Raw genomic sequence first — 13,962 nt, 5'->3', positions numbered from 1 at the left:
TCAGAATTTTGAGTTTTGGGGTTCAATTCCTCTCGCCCCCCCAGCAGAAGTGCTGGGACTGGTTGAGCAAAAATGGCTTCAAGTTCACAATATTGGAGCCACCCGACTGGGTGGGCTTTTTAGAAGCCGACACACCTCAGGTGGCCTCTTGGCCCCTTTGGGGTGAATTCAGTACAAAATGGAACTTCTGCACACACACACACACACACACACACCCGGATCTAGACACCCTCAGCCTCAGACCCATCGATGCCAGCTTGGACTCCCAGTGAATCTGCGTTGCAAACAGAGAGACGTAGATTGAAATACTGGACAGGAGAGGTTTAAGGCTCTTGATTAAAACCCAAATGTCTCACCCCCATGATGCAGCGCTTTTAAAAACATCATCATTGTCATCATCATCATCATAAAAGGAAGAAAACTTCAGCTAACTTCACTGAATTTTGGTCTGGATTCTGGTGAAGTTGTTGACGGATAACATTGCCCCAAGGGGGTGTCGTGGTGAGAGAGGGTTGGAATTTGGAAGCGTGCCCCCCCCCACGGATCCTAACACAGAGGCCCCGAACACAGACCCTTCCTCACCCAGCAGAGGTGCCCGCCCAGGGCTGTGGGGCGCGTGGCCTGCCTCGGCTGAGACACAGCCCTGTGGGCCCTAATCGGTGGGGTAAGAAAGGCAGGTTCTCTAAACGCCACCCCAGACAACCGGGGTGGTGGTGGTTGCTTTCCTTCTGAAATATTGCTCTAGGGTGAGACGAAAGGGGACCGGGGTATGTGTGTTTTTACCAGCTGGTAGTGGCAGGTCTCCCAGCGCCCCTGGGTCTCGGCCAGGCTGCGGTTGGTGGCATCCTGCTGGGTCCAAAGCTCATGGAGTTCCCCTCTGGCCTGCTTGAGCTCCGCTTCCAAGGCCTTCAGGCGCTCCTGGGCGGAGGTGGATCGGGCCCGGGCCCGGGCCGTTTGGTTCTGCAGCTCCCACTGGCATTCCCGCAGCTGGACAGCCGGACTCGACAGCTCCCGGGCCAGATAGAGGCCCAGGAAGATCACAGCCAAGATCCACCCCCCGGCGCAACACCCCCCAATGCAGCACCCCCAGAGACGCTTGCTCCTCTTCTCCATCCCGGCCATGGTGGGCGAAGTGGGCACGGGGTGCCAGCCGGCCTCGCTTCCCATCCAGAGGATCCGTCCGAGGGCCCCAGCGTCGTCTTGGTGCCCCCCCAAAGGAAATCTCCTCTCTCTCCTCTGCCCCACTGGCCCGACCCCCACGTCCTGCTTCGGCTGACCGGCCAGCCCCCTTCCTCCTGGTTTCCGAGAATTCACATGACACAGAAAGCGAAAGCTATTGTGTTTTTGGAAAGGAGAGGAGAGCCTCCAGCCGGCAGCAAGCGGGGGTGGCAGTGGGAAATGTCTGTTTTCGAAGGGCAGAAAAATGGGGAAGGACGAAGGCGGCCGATAAGGAAGAGGCGCTCCAAGGAGACCCACGCAGGCCCTCTCACCAAGAGGCCCCAAAGCGGAAACCTAGAGAAGTTTCTCTCTCTCTCTCTGTGTGTGTATCTTTTCCGAAGGGGCACACATTTGTTTGCTTGCTTGCTTAAAATGTTTTTAGCCCGCCTTTCTCCTTCAAAAGGACCGAAGGCGGCTTCCACCTGAGAAAGGACAAGATCGAAAGCGGACAAACCGCCACCCGTGTACAAATCCTTCAGAAAGGATGAAATAAAGGCCAGGTTAAAAAAAAAACACCAGAAAGCCACAGAAGAGGAAGAAGCTTTTGGAGGGAGCCTTTGCTTCGCCCAGAGGGCCCCTCGAGCCAAGCCAAGCCAAAAGCCAAGCCCCCCCAAAAAGTGAGGAGGGTTCGGGGGGGGGGTTCAGGGCCGTTCCCAAAAGGGGAAAGGTGGAAGGCAACGCGCGGGAGTAAAAAGAAGCCCCCCCAGAAACCAAGGGGGCTGAGTCAGGCACTTGCAGGCGGGCTAAGGCGGAAAGGGGCCACGGAAGAGGCTGCTTTGGGAGCAGAAGGCCTCCTCGAGAGAAAGCCCTTCCTCCCGGGGAGGCTGAGGGGCCCAAACCCGGAGCCTGGCTCCTTCCCCAGCCGGCAAACGCCGGCAGCTGGGCTCCCGCAAGCAGCCCGGTCGGCGGGATAAAACTCCGGCTGGGCGGCGGAGAGAGCCTGTCGGATGCCAGGGCCGGTGAACGAGGCGCTCTCTCGGGGGCGGCGCGGCTTCCAAGTAGCACGTATCCGCGGGTTTCCTCATCTGCGGCCAGAAAATGTTGCCAATATCGTATTAAAAGGAAACATTTCCGGAAGCCGAGATTTCCAAAGGTGTCGTTGCCAGAACGGGCCGCCAGAGGGAGCCGGAGGCCGCGCTGCGCGGAGCGTTCGCTCTCATCCGGAGGTTTCAGGATCCGCGGTCGGAGGGCTTGGAGCCCATCCGCCCCCCACACACCACGGATTCGGGGGTCCCGTTCCCTCTTCTTTCCCTGGCGTGATTTTTTTACGGCTCGGTCCGGAGACGCTCCCGGTGGCAAAGTGAGCGAGTGAGTGAGTCCTTCTTGTCTCCCTTCTCTGGGAGGGTCCGACCGGGGGGAGGGGGCGGGGGTGAGGCGTCCTGGCAACGTGTTTCGTTTTGTTTCGTTCGCCTACTTTTCTGGGTTTTTCGCAGCTCTGAGTGGGAGGCATGGCTTGGGCCAAAAGAGGACATCTTAGGGTTGGGCACAGAGCTCCGCCAGGGTCGGTCTGTCTGTCTGTCTGTCTGTCTGTCTGTCTGTCTATCTATCTATCTATCTATCTATCTATCTATCTATCTATCTATCTATCTATCTATCTATCTATCTATCTATCTATCTATCTATCTAATTTATTTATTTATTTATTTGGCCCTGTTGGGAATTGACCCAGTTGACGGGGGTGGAGGGGAAAAAAGCCCACTAGGCAGGACATCATGGACCACGGGGGGGGGGGGGCGTCTCGTTGCCTCCGTTTCACAGGCTACCAACCGCGAGCTTGCCTTTATTTTTATTTTATTTCTCGGCAATCTTTTGCTTCCTCTCTGGCCTGCTTGACTCCCTCCCTGTCTTGGGCTTTCCTGGTTGGCTTGCTGTTCCTGCTGGTGGTGTTGCTGAGTTTTTACAAGGCCCCCATAGCCAGGGCTTTCCGATGGGCATGGACCTTGGGCATCCTCCTCCACCCTCCTCTCCCCTGGGGATTCTCTCCCCCCCTCCCCGGCTTAACTTGGATCCTCGCAAGAGCTCCTAAAGAAATGGCTCTGTGGTTGGGGATCCCCCTTTGTCATGCAAAATGTCTCGAGTGCCTTAGGTTTGCTTTGGCCATCAAGAGCCCTTCACTGTACAAAAGACCCCCCACCCTTGTGATTTGGCCCTAATCCAGCTGCTCACCTTTATGGGGCAGAATTGGTGGCTAAAGTGACCGTCACAAGCATTTGAGGACACTTCCAGAGCTATTACTACCCCAGTTCTTTGGGGCTGTTCCTGGGCTTTGGAGCTTCGGGTGGCCAACTCTTTCTGGATCTCTTTCTCCCCCCGGACAGCGGAAAGAGTCGGCAACCGTAATTCAGCAGCAAGGACGCTAAAGGTGCAGAAAGTCAGAGCCAGATAGCATTCAGAAGACTTAAAATAAATAAACAAACGAATCCTCACATTCTTCCTATTGCAAATATGGAGAAATCCACAGCTGTGGGGGAAATGATTATCCAGAGAGCAAACAGACCCAAAACTCCTGAGTGAATTGTGGGTGTTTTTTTCCCCCTTTCTGGCCTCTGGGTGGAGAAATGGTGCCTTTCCAGGCCTTTTAAATCCTGGTTCGGTGGCTCTTCTGTTTGGATGTGTTCCGCCGGGAGAGACAAGGCGTTGCTTCCACTCACGTCCAGTATCTTTCCCGTCTCCAGCGTCTCCCTCCTCGGAGTCTGCCAGCCGCCTACGAGCCGGAGATGTGCTTGACGGTCTTCCAGTGACAAGCCTAGGATCCAGAAACTGAGATCGAGAGCTTTCCCTCCCCGGCAGGAACCGGCTGAGCCCAAGGCTTTGAGGGTGCAGGAGCTGCAAGGTACAGTGGTTAGAGCACCTGTGTTGGTCTTGAGAAAAAAAGGCAGGACCAAACCCTCAGAGCCAATATCTGAAAAGACAGCTGTGTTTTCCTTTTTATTTTCTTAAAGATGCACGCGGCAGATTTCCAGCAAAATAAAATTCCCCCGGGGACTTCATGCAACACAAACCAAAGGGCCGGCCTAATTCTGCCAACCAGTGCAATCACATCGGCTGCCTTTTAATGTGATAACGATCCTCAAATGCACGTAATAGGCACATGATTGATTATCTGGGCCAAATTCATCAACTCGGTACTACTTGGAGTTAATTTTCTGCTTATCTGTGAGTTATTAACAGGTTGAAGACAGCTTTCTAAGCTGCGCACGTTCCTATAACTGGGGTGTCCATAGAAATCCACTTTTAAAATAATATTGAAGACCTAGTCAAATTCATGGGTTGTGTGTGACCTTCACTACACATCAAATTCAAGTGTTTTTTTTAAAAATCCATTTCCATGGATCCAGCTTTTCAGCATTAAGCGTTATGGATAGAATCATAAAACAGAGTTAAAGACTACCTGTGCACACAAATGCTGCATGTTCATTGTATAATAACGATAATAGAAATACAGGAAAACCCCCCCTATTTGCGGGATTGGCATCCGCTGATTAAATTCTCCACTGCCTGAAAATAAAAATTAAAAACCTTGGAAATACATATTTATTTATGTGTTTACCGCGTATATGTACCAAAACTGGCCACTAGAAAGAGCCAGAGACTGCGCAATGTATAGCGTTGGATACTTCCATGTTTTTTGGCATCTGCTGGGCTGAGGCTTGGAAGGGATCCCTGCAGATGCTAAGGTTGTACTGAAGAGTATAATGTGATATAATATAATGGTAAAGGTAAAAGGTTCCCCTTGACAATTTGTCCAGTCATGTCAGACTCTAGGCGGCAGTGCTCATCTCCGTTTCCAACCCATAGAGCTAGCATTTGTCCGCAGACAATCGTCCGTGGTCACGTGGCCAGTGTGACTAGGCACGGATGGCCGTTTACCTTCCCACCAAGGTGGTACCTATTTATCTACTCACATTTTTGCATTTTTCCATGCTTTCAAACTGCAAGGTTGGCGGGAGCTGGGACAAGCGACGGGGGCTCCCTCCGTCGCGTGGATTCGATCTTACGACTGCAGGTCTTCTGACCTTGCAGCACAGAGGCTTCAGCGGCCTCCATCAGGAGACCAGAAATGATCACATGGCCCTACTGAGGATTTTATTACTGGGCACTCTGTATGCGTGCAGAGGCTCTCTTTCTGTATACTGGTTTTCTTCCTTTCAAAGCATTTCCCTCTCAGATGTGTGCGCAGAACCTTTTATAAACCCAAGGGGGGAAAAAAGGACATTGCAAACACTGTGCTGATTTCACCCGGCTGAGAATTCATGTGTCCGGAATGTGGCAAAATTTGCTTTTCCGTAAAGGGAGGGCGCGCCAGCTGTGGGGCAGACCTCTGGCTCTGCTCCTTCTGCCCAGACAGGTTTGGTCTCTCCGTCTGTGTCTCTGGTGCACAGATTCGCCTTGGCCGGCGCTGGCCAGCAGGAGGTGCTCTTGCAGTGCTGGAAAAAGGGGGCTAAGGGGGGGCCGCTTGTTGAGACACACACACACACACACACATACACACATATGCATAGAGACACTCGCCGCACACTCTGTACAAAACACGGCAGCCTTCCCAGCCTCGGCTCGCACAATCTAGCAAGACCGGGAACAATACCCGCCGGCCAGGGATGGGAGGCTGAGGTGGGCGCCTCTCCTGCCACGGCCACCTCCTTCTCTCTCTGTGGAAGCCACGGATCTTGAGCAAGGAGAAGGCGCAGGAGGAGGAGGAGGAAGGAAGGCAGGCAGGCAGGCAGGAAGGAAGGACGAGAAGAAAGACCAGGGGAAGACTAAGCCGGCCAGACCTGCTCTCCCTCCCCTCCCTGAGCACCTTGCACGGTGGCCAGACTGTCCGGAGGAGGAGGAAGCCACCGGAGCATCCTTGAGCAAAAAAAAAAAATGGAGTGAGTATCTCCTTCTTCCCCCCCCATCCTTGCCCCACCCTTCCTACTCCCTCGGCTTTCTTTCAACATCTGGACGGTGCCCGTTTCTGGTGTGTGGCTCTCCGGTTTCCTCCTTCCCTCTCTTGGTGCCCTGAGCATCCTGCCAACCGCCGCTCCCGGTTCCCAGCATTTTCCCTGGTGCACTTCGGTGTGGCGGCAGCTGGGCGGAGAGGTGGCCTCGGAGAGCATCCTGAATCAGAGATCTCATATGGGGTGTGTGTGTGTTGGAAAAGGTAAACACCTGGGAAATGTTAGGGAGTGTCTGCGCACCCCGGTTTGAAGGGGGGGGAGAGACAGAACCAGAGCACGGGGCACGGCGGGTCTCCTTTCCCCGATGTTGCGCATGCGGCTGGTCTAAATCACTCAATCTCTCTCTTTTCCTTAAAAAAATATATTAACCTGTTGTTGTAAGCTTGGATGTGTGTGTGTTGTCGTTGTCTGTGTGTGTTGGTGTGATGCTGCGTGCCTTGGCTCCGCCCCACACCCTTCCAGTGACTCAGGCGGTTTTGAGGCGGAGGTGAAAAGCTCTCCTCTCCTCTCTGTTTTCTTGTTTTCCACCGACAGCTCTCCTCTTTCAGGGTTGGGTGCGTTACACCCCAAAGCCACCCAGACTTTCCTCTGGGGACCCCAAAACCTTTGTGTCTCCCACTCCTCCTTGATTTCTGACAAAACCACAATTGTTGTGGTTTTGAAACAGTTGTGTTGGAGATTGGCCTTGGCCCTAAAAATGGGGCTTCCTTTTCCGTACAGGAAGCCATCCTGGCAGGAGGGGGCCTGGCTTAAAAGCGAGGGACCAGGTTCGAGGGCCGAGGATGGTGGTGTTAGAAGTGTGAGGCCTCCTCGCTCGGAAGGACAGCGCTACAGCGTTCTGTTTGTCTTTGCGGTCCTGTCATATTTCATTCACGAGAAGGAGACGCCCAGGCCCGGTCTCTCCTGCCTCCATCTTCCCCTTTGCGGCTGGGCCAGTTTGCACCTGGCGGGGGGGAACACCGCAGTCAGTCCTGCTCTGTGGGTCCCACTTGCCTGGCTCCTTCTTCTGCTGAGAACCCACTGAGGGGGAGATGGAAGGAAGAGGGGGTGCAAGTGTCACATCTGGGTGCCCACTCCAGGCAGCTGATAACGGGGATGTGAAAAATCTGCTTTCCACAGCAGCCTCCCCTTAGGAGTTGTTGGCGCCAGGCAAAATCTCCTGGGAGGGCGATCCAAGCACACTGTTTTTGGGGATTAGCACGTGCCTGATGGCAGCGGGGTTGTGTTTCATCCAGAATCTGCCTACCATCCCCGTTCGGCAGAGAAGGTTCAGCCTCTCACTTTGCGCTGTTTGAATGTTGGTGAACATTCCGCCATGGGTCTAGAAAGCCTTTTGGGGCTCAGATGCCAAGCCTCTTCTGGAATTTTAAGGGGGTTTTGCAGGAGGACCTCCACACACGACTTGCATTTCTAAGGACCAGCCTGTCCCTGAAAAAAGGCAGGTGTTTGGGAGGAAATCTGCATTAATCTGAGTTTAATCCAACCTAGTCAGGGCTTTTGCGGTGCTGGGTTCAGGAGGTCTGAAACGCTGCATCCTGGGCTGAGGCCAGGGCTGGCAGGGTTTCTTCGGGAGCAAAGCAGTCCATTTAGCTGTGCCTTAACTCAGATCGCCTTCCTTCTCTCTGGACCAGCAGGAGAAGATCCGGCAAAATGACTCCACTCTGGGTTTTTGCTTCTGATAGGGAGGGAGGCCCATTTCAGATTCTGGATGCCGGTTCGGCTTTTTTTTCAAAGGTTTCATGCGTCTTTCCAGGCCCCGATGGAAAAGCCTGGCAGGTGGGTCTCTGCCCCGAGGAACACTCGCCTCTGCGCGACACAATCTGGGCAGACAGAAGGACAGAAACAGCCTTTGAGAGGTTAGGGGACTCTGGGTCCCATCATGCTCTGCCACTGAGTGTGCTCCCTGGGGCTGGTGGGAACTGTAATCCAAAACCAGCCGCTTCTCCTGACAGTGTGGGAAGCGGGAAGATGCTCGGCTGCCAACCAGATCCCCTCAAAGCTCCTTTCTTGGCCGAGAATTAAGATCTACTTAATTGGGAGGCTTTGGCCGACGAAGGAGCCTCGGAACGAAGGAAGGCAAGGTTTCCCTGGTTCTGAGCTCCGTTTTGGGCCTTTGGCAGAGCGGCTGGATCAAAACAAGCCGAAACTGGGCCTGGAACAAGGCAGAATAGCTTTCCTGACATTTGCCTTTCGGTCAGAAAGCAAGTCCTGAGCCTTTTGGTTCTACGTTAAGAAGGCGTAAGCTGTTTATTCTAATGGCATTATGATGATTAGGGGGATGATTGGGGCTGAAAGGCATGAAGGAAAGTGTAAACAGCGGCTGAGATGGACCCCCAAGGGAGAAGCTTCCAAAAGTTACTTCCTTCCCCGAAACACTCTCCCTGACATCTCTGTTTCTTCAGAATGCAAATACAGGATTACAGAAAATTACAGTATAGGCAAGGAGATTCCACAATTTTTTTTTAAAAAAATTCTGAATTTCGTGACAGCATGAGTGGTTCAATACAGAGGTTGGATGGCTCAGGATCGCTTTCTCTGAAGATTCCTGTATTGCCAGGGGGCTGGACTAGATGACCACTGGGGGCCCCTTCTGCCTTGACCCTTCTGTGATTCTACCCCAGGGGGTCTTGGATGGCCCTGGACGAGATGGGCCAGCAGTGGTTGTTTCTAAAATGACTATACACACCATTTCTGCTGTCGTTTGTGGGCCTTTGGCTGTGTTGTTATTTGCTGGGGCGTCACCAGTCAGGGGCATGTCTGGAAAAATATGTCTGTCTGTCCGGTGCATCCTTCCCTTCTGGTTCCTGGGGCGGGGGGTAGGTTTCCAATGCTACTTCTGGATATCTGTGCATGGAAACAGGGCACGGAGGCCCCCGGGAGAGGCTCCTGGCCTCCGACCGGCTGTACTGGGGTCAGTTTCCCCATCTATGAGGCCAGGAAGATTTGTGGGGTGCAAATGCCCAGGCTGCAAGCGTGCGCCCCATAGGGATGGCCCCTGGGTGTCAAGACATGGCTTTCTATTTTTTTTCTGAACAGGATTTTTCTATTTACTCGTGACCTTTGGGATCCCACCTTTATTTTAAAGGATTCAAGGTAGCTTTGGGGGCTTTCCTCCCTGCCTTTCTCAAACCGATCCTGCCAGGTTGGCCAGGCTCATAAGGTGCAACTACAGAAGGCTTTTAATTGAAATAACATCAGCTGTGGGTACTGATGGCAATTTTAATTGTATTTTAATCATTGTATCTTTTATTGTATCTTAGTTGAATTTTAATTGTTGTAACCCGCCCAGAGACCTTTGGGTAGAGTAGGCGGCATATAAATTAAATAAATAAATAAATAAACTAGACCAAGGTCAGCCCATGAGGATCCCCTGGCTGTGGATCCTGGGAGACGTAGTCCTATGCAGCTGGTGGTCAGATGGCTGTAGGGGGGGCCTGTGACCAGGGAGCTCATCCCATGAAGCGGGATTAATATTAACTGTAATTAGCAAGTTATGCAAATTTAACACAGACTCCAGTTGGATTCTGGCCGTGATGATGATGATTAAAAATGCCACTCACAGTCAATCAAAATTATAAAAACATTGTCTGATATTATGTGACAGATACAATGATGATGATGATGATGATGATGCACATCATCGTTTCTAAATTTTTCCAAGGAAAAATAAAAGGGGGAAAACTCCAAAGCAGCGATGTTTGGGCATGACTTGGTTTGGACAGCCTGAAAGCAGGGTGAGACTAGATGACCTTGCGGTGACCCCTACAGCCCCATGACACGGGGAGTCGAGAAGGTTGGAGAGGGGGGCTGGCGGAGGCCGTGCTGCCTGGAGTTGCTGATCTGGCCGACTTTTCGCGCGGCTCCCTGTTTTATCCGCCTCTGGCTGCTGCTGAGGCTGCAGGTTTTGCTAAGCGAAGGTCAACTCGGGTTTCCCGAAGAGCCGGTCTGGGGGGGAGGCTGGGGGAGACACAGAGGTGTTCCCCCCTCCCGGTCCTTGCAAATCAGAGTGAAAACCCCAAAGAAATGTCCCATGTCTTCCCTTTCGCACCCTGTCTCCCAGACGCTTAGAAATGAGCACCCTGTTTGCAACGCCCTTGTGAGGCGGGCTGGGCTGAAAATAAGGGAGGTGATCCAAGCATGTGCAAAGCGCTTTTCATTCCTCTCTGCTAATCCTGCCCCACCGATAACGATAGTGTGTGAGTCACGGTGAGAGCGGTGGATTTTGATTCGGGTCAAAATAGGCTCCTGCCTTTGTGTCCTAGGGGGCAGGGTAGCGTTTTGAAATTTGGGAGCTTGAAAGAACTTTTTTTAAAAGTACATTCCAACCTGTGTCACGAATTCCGTGCGATTTTTCTCTCCCAGTGCGAGGCCGTTGAGAGACATGTGAGAAATTCCATTTTTTTTTCTTCTTCTTCTCGAAATGGAACTGGGTTGAAAGGCCGCTTCCTTTTCCCATGGAGAGACTCATTCTGGCCATCGGTTATTGTTGTCTCGTGGAGTCGCCTCCGACTCAAGACCACCCCGTGAATGCTTGGCCCTGCCCTGAGAGACTTAAACACCAGCCTTGCAGGGGAGGCCATGCCTGAAACATGAAAGCCCCGTCATCCCCGCTTTGCCAGAGCAGAAGCAGCGAAGCAGGGATGACGAGGCTTTCAAGTGTCAGGCGGGATGTTGGCAGAGCCTGTCACTTAACCTCCTGCCCTCAGGTGGACGCCCAAGGGTTTGGGCTTCTCCTTGGGAAAAGTCCGGCGGGTGTTGCTTCCCTGCCCGGCTCACCCTTGGCTGCGCTTTCGTCTCCTGCTCCATCGCCCGCCTTTCCCTCTAACGCTCTGGCCCCGACAGAGTTAAGAGGAGGCGACACCTTCGCGATGCATTAAGGAAGGCTCGCAGAGCGGAGACGATGATGCTTTCCCGGCGGCAAAGCCAAGGCGAGATGATGGAGGTTGTGAATATTTGATGACGAGAGAGTCCGCCAAAGCGGCCCAAAACCCTCCAGAGCAGACGACGGCTGTTCTTCAGGCGGCCTCCTTTCTTGGGGGGGGGGATAGGCCAGGGGCACACACCCCCGGGATGTATGCAGCGCAACGGCTTCCTTCCTCCCGGCTGCCGGATCGGTGTCAGAGGCTCCGAAAGAAAAGGCACGTTCTGGCCGGAAAAGCAGCTGCTCTCCAAGCAGAGGGGTTTTTTCCCCCCGCCAACCACCTCTTGCCGGGCGCATCTTCTTCCTCCTGCTGGCTCTCCTTGGGCGCGGGGGGGGGAAGCTCCCTGTCTTTCCAGGACTCCCACACTGAAGTGGGTGCTGATTCCAGGGTAGAGTCGGCCTCATCCACCCGGGGCACCTTTGGTGGGCCACAGGTTTTGAACTCCTGCTGTGATTCTCTTTAATTTCTTGGTTCCAAGCGAAGAATCACGCTACTCTCCTCTTCCTTGCATAAATCAACCAGGCACACGTGGTTTAGTGGCACCGAGGCTCAGAGCAGCGAAACACCAGGATTTCAGGGGTTAGCTGGAGTGATTAAATTGTCTGCCTTCGGGGCTTCTGTCTCCTGTCCACAGAGTAGAGGAAAGGCATTTTTCCAGCCGTGATACCTCGGTATAAGTGGTTGTAATTAAAGTATGTTTGGCTAGCATGAGCAATCAGGAGCCGCTGGCTTTGCACAAGACCTGCTGGGACAAAAGCTCACAGCATATGTTGGTCGACCTGGCACTGTCCAGAAGAGGGCTTCAGTGTCCACATTTAACACCGCCCCGCTTCCTAGGGGTGCCCTCGGCAGCAGAGATAACTCGGGGTGAGCTTCTAGTGCGGACACCCCCTAGAAATACAACACAGGCAGACCCTGGGTGAGAGCAGCAAGAGAGCGGCTTCTCTATCCTTCATGCCATTTGCTGATCTTGAACAACACAAGCTGAACTAACAGGGCCCAGAAGCCTGACAAACTGCTGGCAATTTGCCTAGCGAGAGCCTCCATGGAGAGAGAGAGTCTATCTGTGGAAACCCCAAGTTTCTCGGGCCCAAAAAGAAGGAAGGGGAGGGGTGTCCGAGGGTCTGTTCTTGGTGGTGTGTAAACCCTGTGAATCGTCCCTGTGGCGGCTGGATGAGTGGACGCAGTGTTCCGCTAAGCTGATGGAGGGGCCAGAAAGCGGAGAAAAGTTCCTTTTTTAAAGACTACAACACCCCTTCTGGGCTCGGAGGGGATTTTGGGAGATGTAGTTCAGTAACAGCTTTTCTCCAAGTCCTGCGAAGGGCAACACAAGTGCTTTCTCCGTGGTGTGAGCATTCTTGACAGTGGCTCAAGTTGCATTTCCAGCTTTCTCCTTCCAGCCAAGCGTGGGATTTTTAGAGTGCAGGCCCACCCAGCCTTTCCAGTCAGATGTCTTCCTCCATGATACTAGAACCAGTAACTCTCAGCATGATAGGGTGGGGTGCAGTTGTGTGTGTGTGTGTTTAATGCTGTGGGTGGACGGGGAAGAGAAACAGGGAGGCCAGGGAGAGCGTTTTAGTGCAGCAATGTTTTTGTGGGATTAGATAACGGGGGGGGGAGTCACACCGGGCACGAGGGCAACAAACAGCATTGTTCCCTGCCAGGGGAGATACAAAAGGGTCACACCGCTCGGCTTTTCCGTCAGAACATTGGATGGCGGGGTGTGGAGAGAAAGAAAAGGAAGGAAAAACACTACACATCAGCATTTGGGAAAAATTCGGCTCGTCAGCTGAGTGGAATCGTCTGTTTAGGAAAAAAAAAAGAAAGGACAAAAAAGCAATTTAAAAATATTCAGGCTGTCTCCAAGCATTTGGGACGTTGGTCCGGGAGGCCGTTGGGCTGAGGTGGGTGCTTTCTTTACATGCTCAGAGGCATCCCCTCTTCTAGAGCTGGGCAGTTTCCTTCAAAATGGTGGTGGCTGGGATCATGGGTTTTCCAGTTTCTTGGGAAGGTTTTGCTTTCATGGACCTTCTCCGGAATCCTGGCCTTCCCATATTTTATAAGAACATGTTGTTTTAGGAAAACAAAGAGCTACCCATGCCAAAAATGTGGCCCTCCCCTAATGGCCTCAAGGTCAAGAATCTCTTAAACCCAAACGCAGAAGCCCAAGTGCTTCTAATTAGCGGCCAGATTTCAAAGAGAAGTCTTTCCCAAACCAAGGGTGGAGGTGGGGATAGGTGTCAGAATGGAAATTTTAAGATCTGTTGTGTTGCAGAGGAATTTGGGTTCACTCCTTCCAGCAAAAAAATGCAAGGATTCACAGAGCACAATTAGCTTCACGTTCCACAGAGAAGTCCACCTCTTTCTTCCCCCTCCCCTCACCAACTGGCACTTACAGTCTCCATAACTCACTCTTGAGGAATGAGCAAGAGAAATAATAAAGGTTTCATTTACTGATAGTGAACAGATAACAGCGAAACGAACAAACACGATAGCTCTCAGCAACAGGCCTCAGCAGACTGTCGGTTGTACTGTACACCTGGTGCAACTTTGGCTCCCCTTCTTTTTCACCTTCCCTCCCCTTAAAAAGAAAAAAAAAAAGGAAACTGACTACTTCTTCCTCTTCTCTGCAAAAAAGGAGAAAGAGAAAGAGAGAGAAGGAAAACCACTTAGCAGTAATTCATGATGTGATGCTCAGGAGAAACCAGGGAGGTGGGATGCTGTGGATGCGGTTGCCCTGGCAACGAAGATTAGCCAGGCAACTGAGGATGCTCTGGAGGGAAAAAGAGAGAGAGAGAGAGAGGAGGCGAAGAGGAGGTTGGCCCCAAGACACGGCGGCTGCCATCTTATCTCGAAATAAATGCATGCCCAGAGGTTCACAG

At 52.6% G+C, this 13,962-nt stretch overlaps 1 protein-coding gene across 11 annotated transcripts in view; it reads left to right on the top strand.

The window, feature by feature from the left end:
- The first annotated feature begins 764 nt into the window (after window positions 1-764).
- Window positions 765-13,962, top strand: part of PALM (paralemmin) — a 38,141-nt gene continuing 24,943 nt past the window's right edge. For 5 of the 11 annotated variants that reach the window (XM_078379005.1, XM_078379004.1, XM_078379002.1 and 2 more), the window contains exon 1: window positions 765-1,520. In XM_078379005.1, the coding sequence (XP_078235131.1) occupies window positions 865-1,520 (656 nt within the window). In that variant the 5' untranslated portion in view covers window positions 765-864. Of the gene's footprint in view, window positions 2,519-5,533; window positions 6,090-13,962 lie in introns of those variants that run through there. The other 6 variants (XM_020781083.3, XM_020781082.3, XM_020781079.3 and 3 more) reach the window with 2 other exon arrangements.

The sequence above is a fragment of the Pogona vitticeps genome, chromosome 7 (assembly GCF_051106095.1).
Source record: "Pogona vitticeps strain Pit_001003342236 chromosome 7, PviZW2.1, whole genome shotgun sequence".
NCBI lineage: Eukaryota > Metazoa > Chordata > Lepidosauria > Squamata > Agamidae > Pogona > Pogona vitticeps.
The sequence above is the reverse complement of the archived record's forward strand: the minus strand, read 5'-3'. Positions and strand labels throughout refer to the sequence as shown.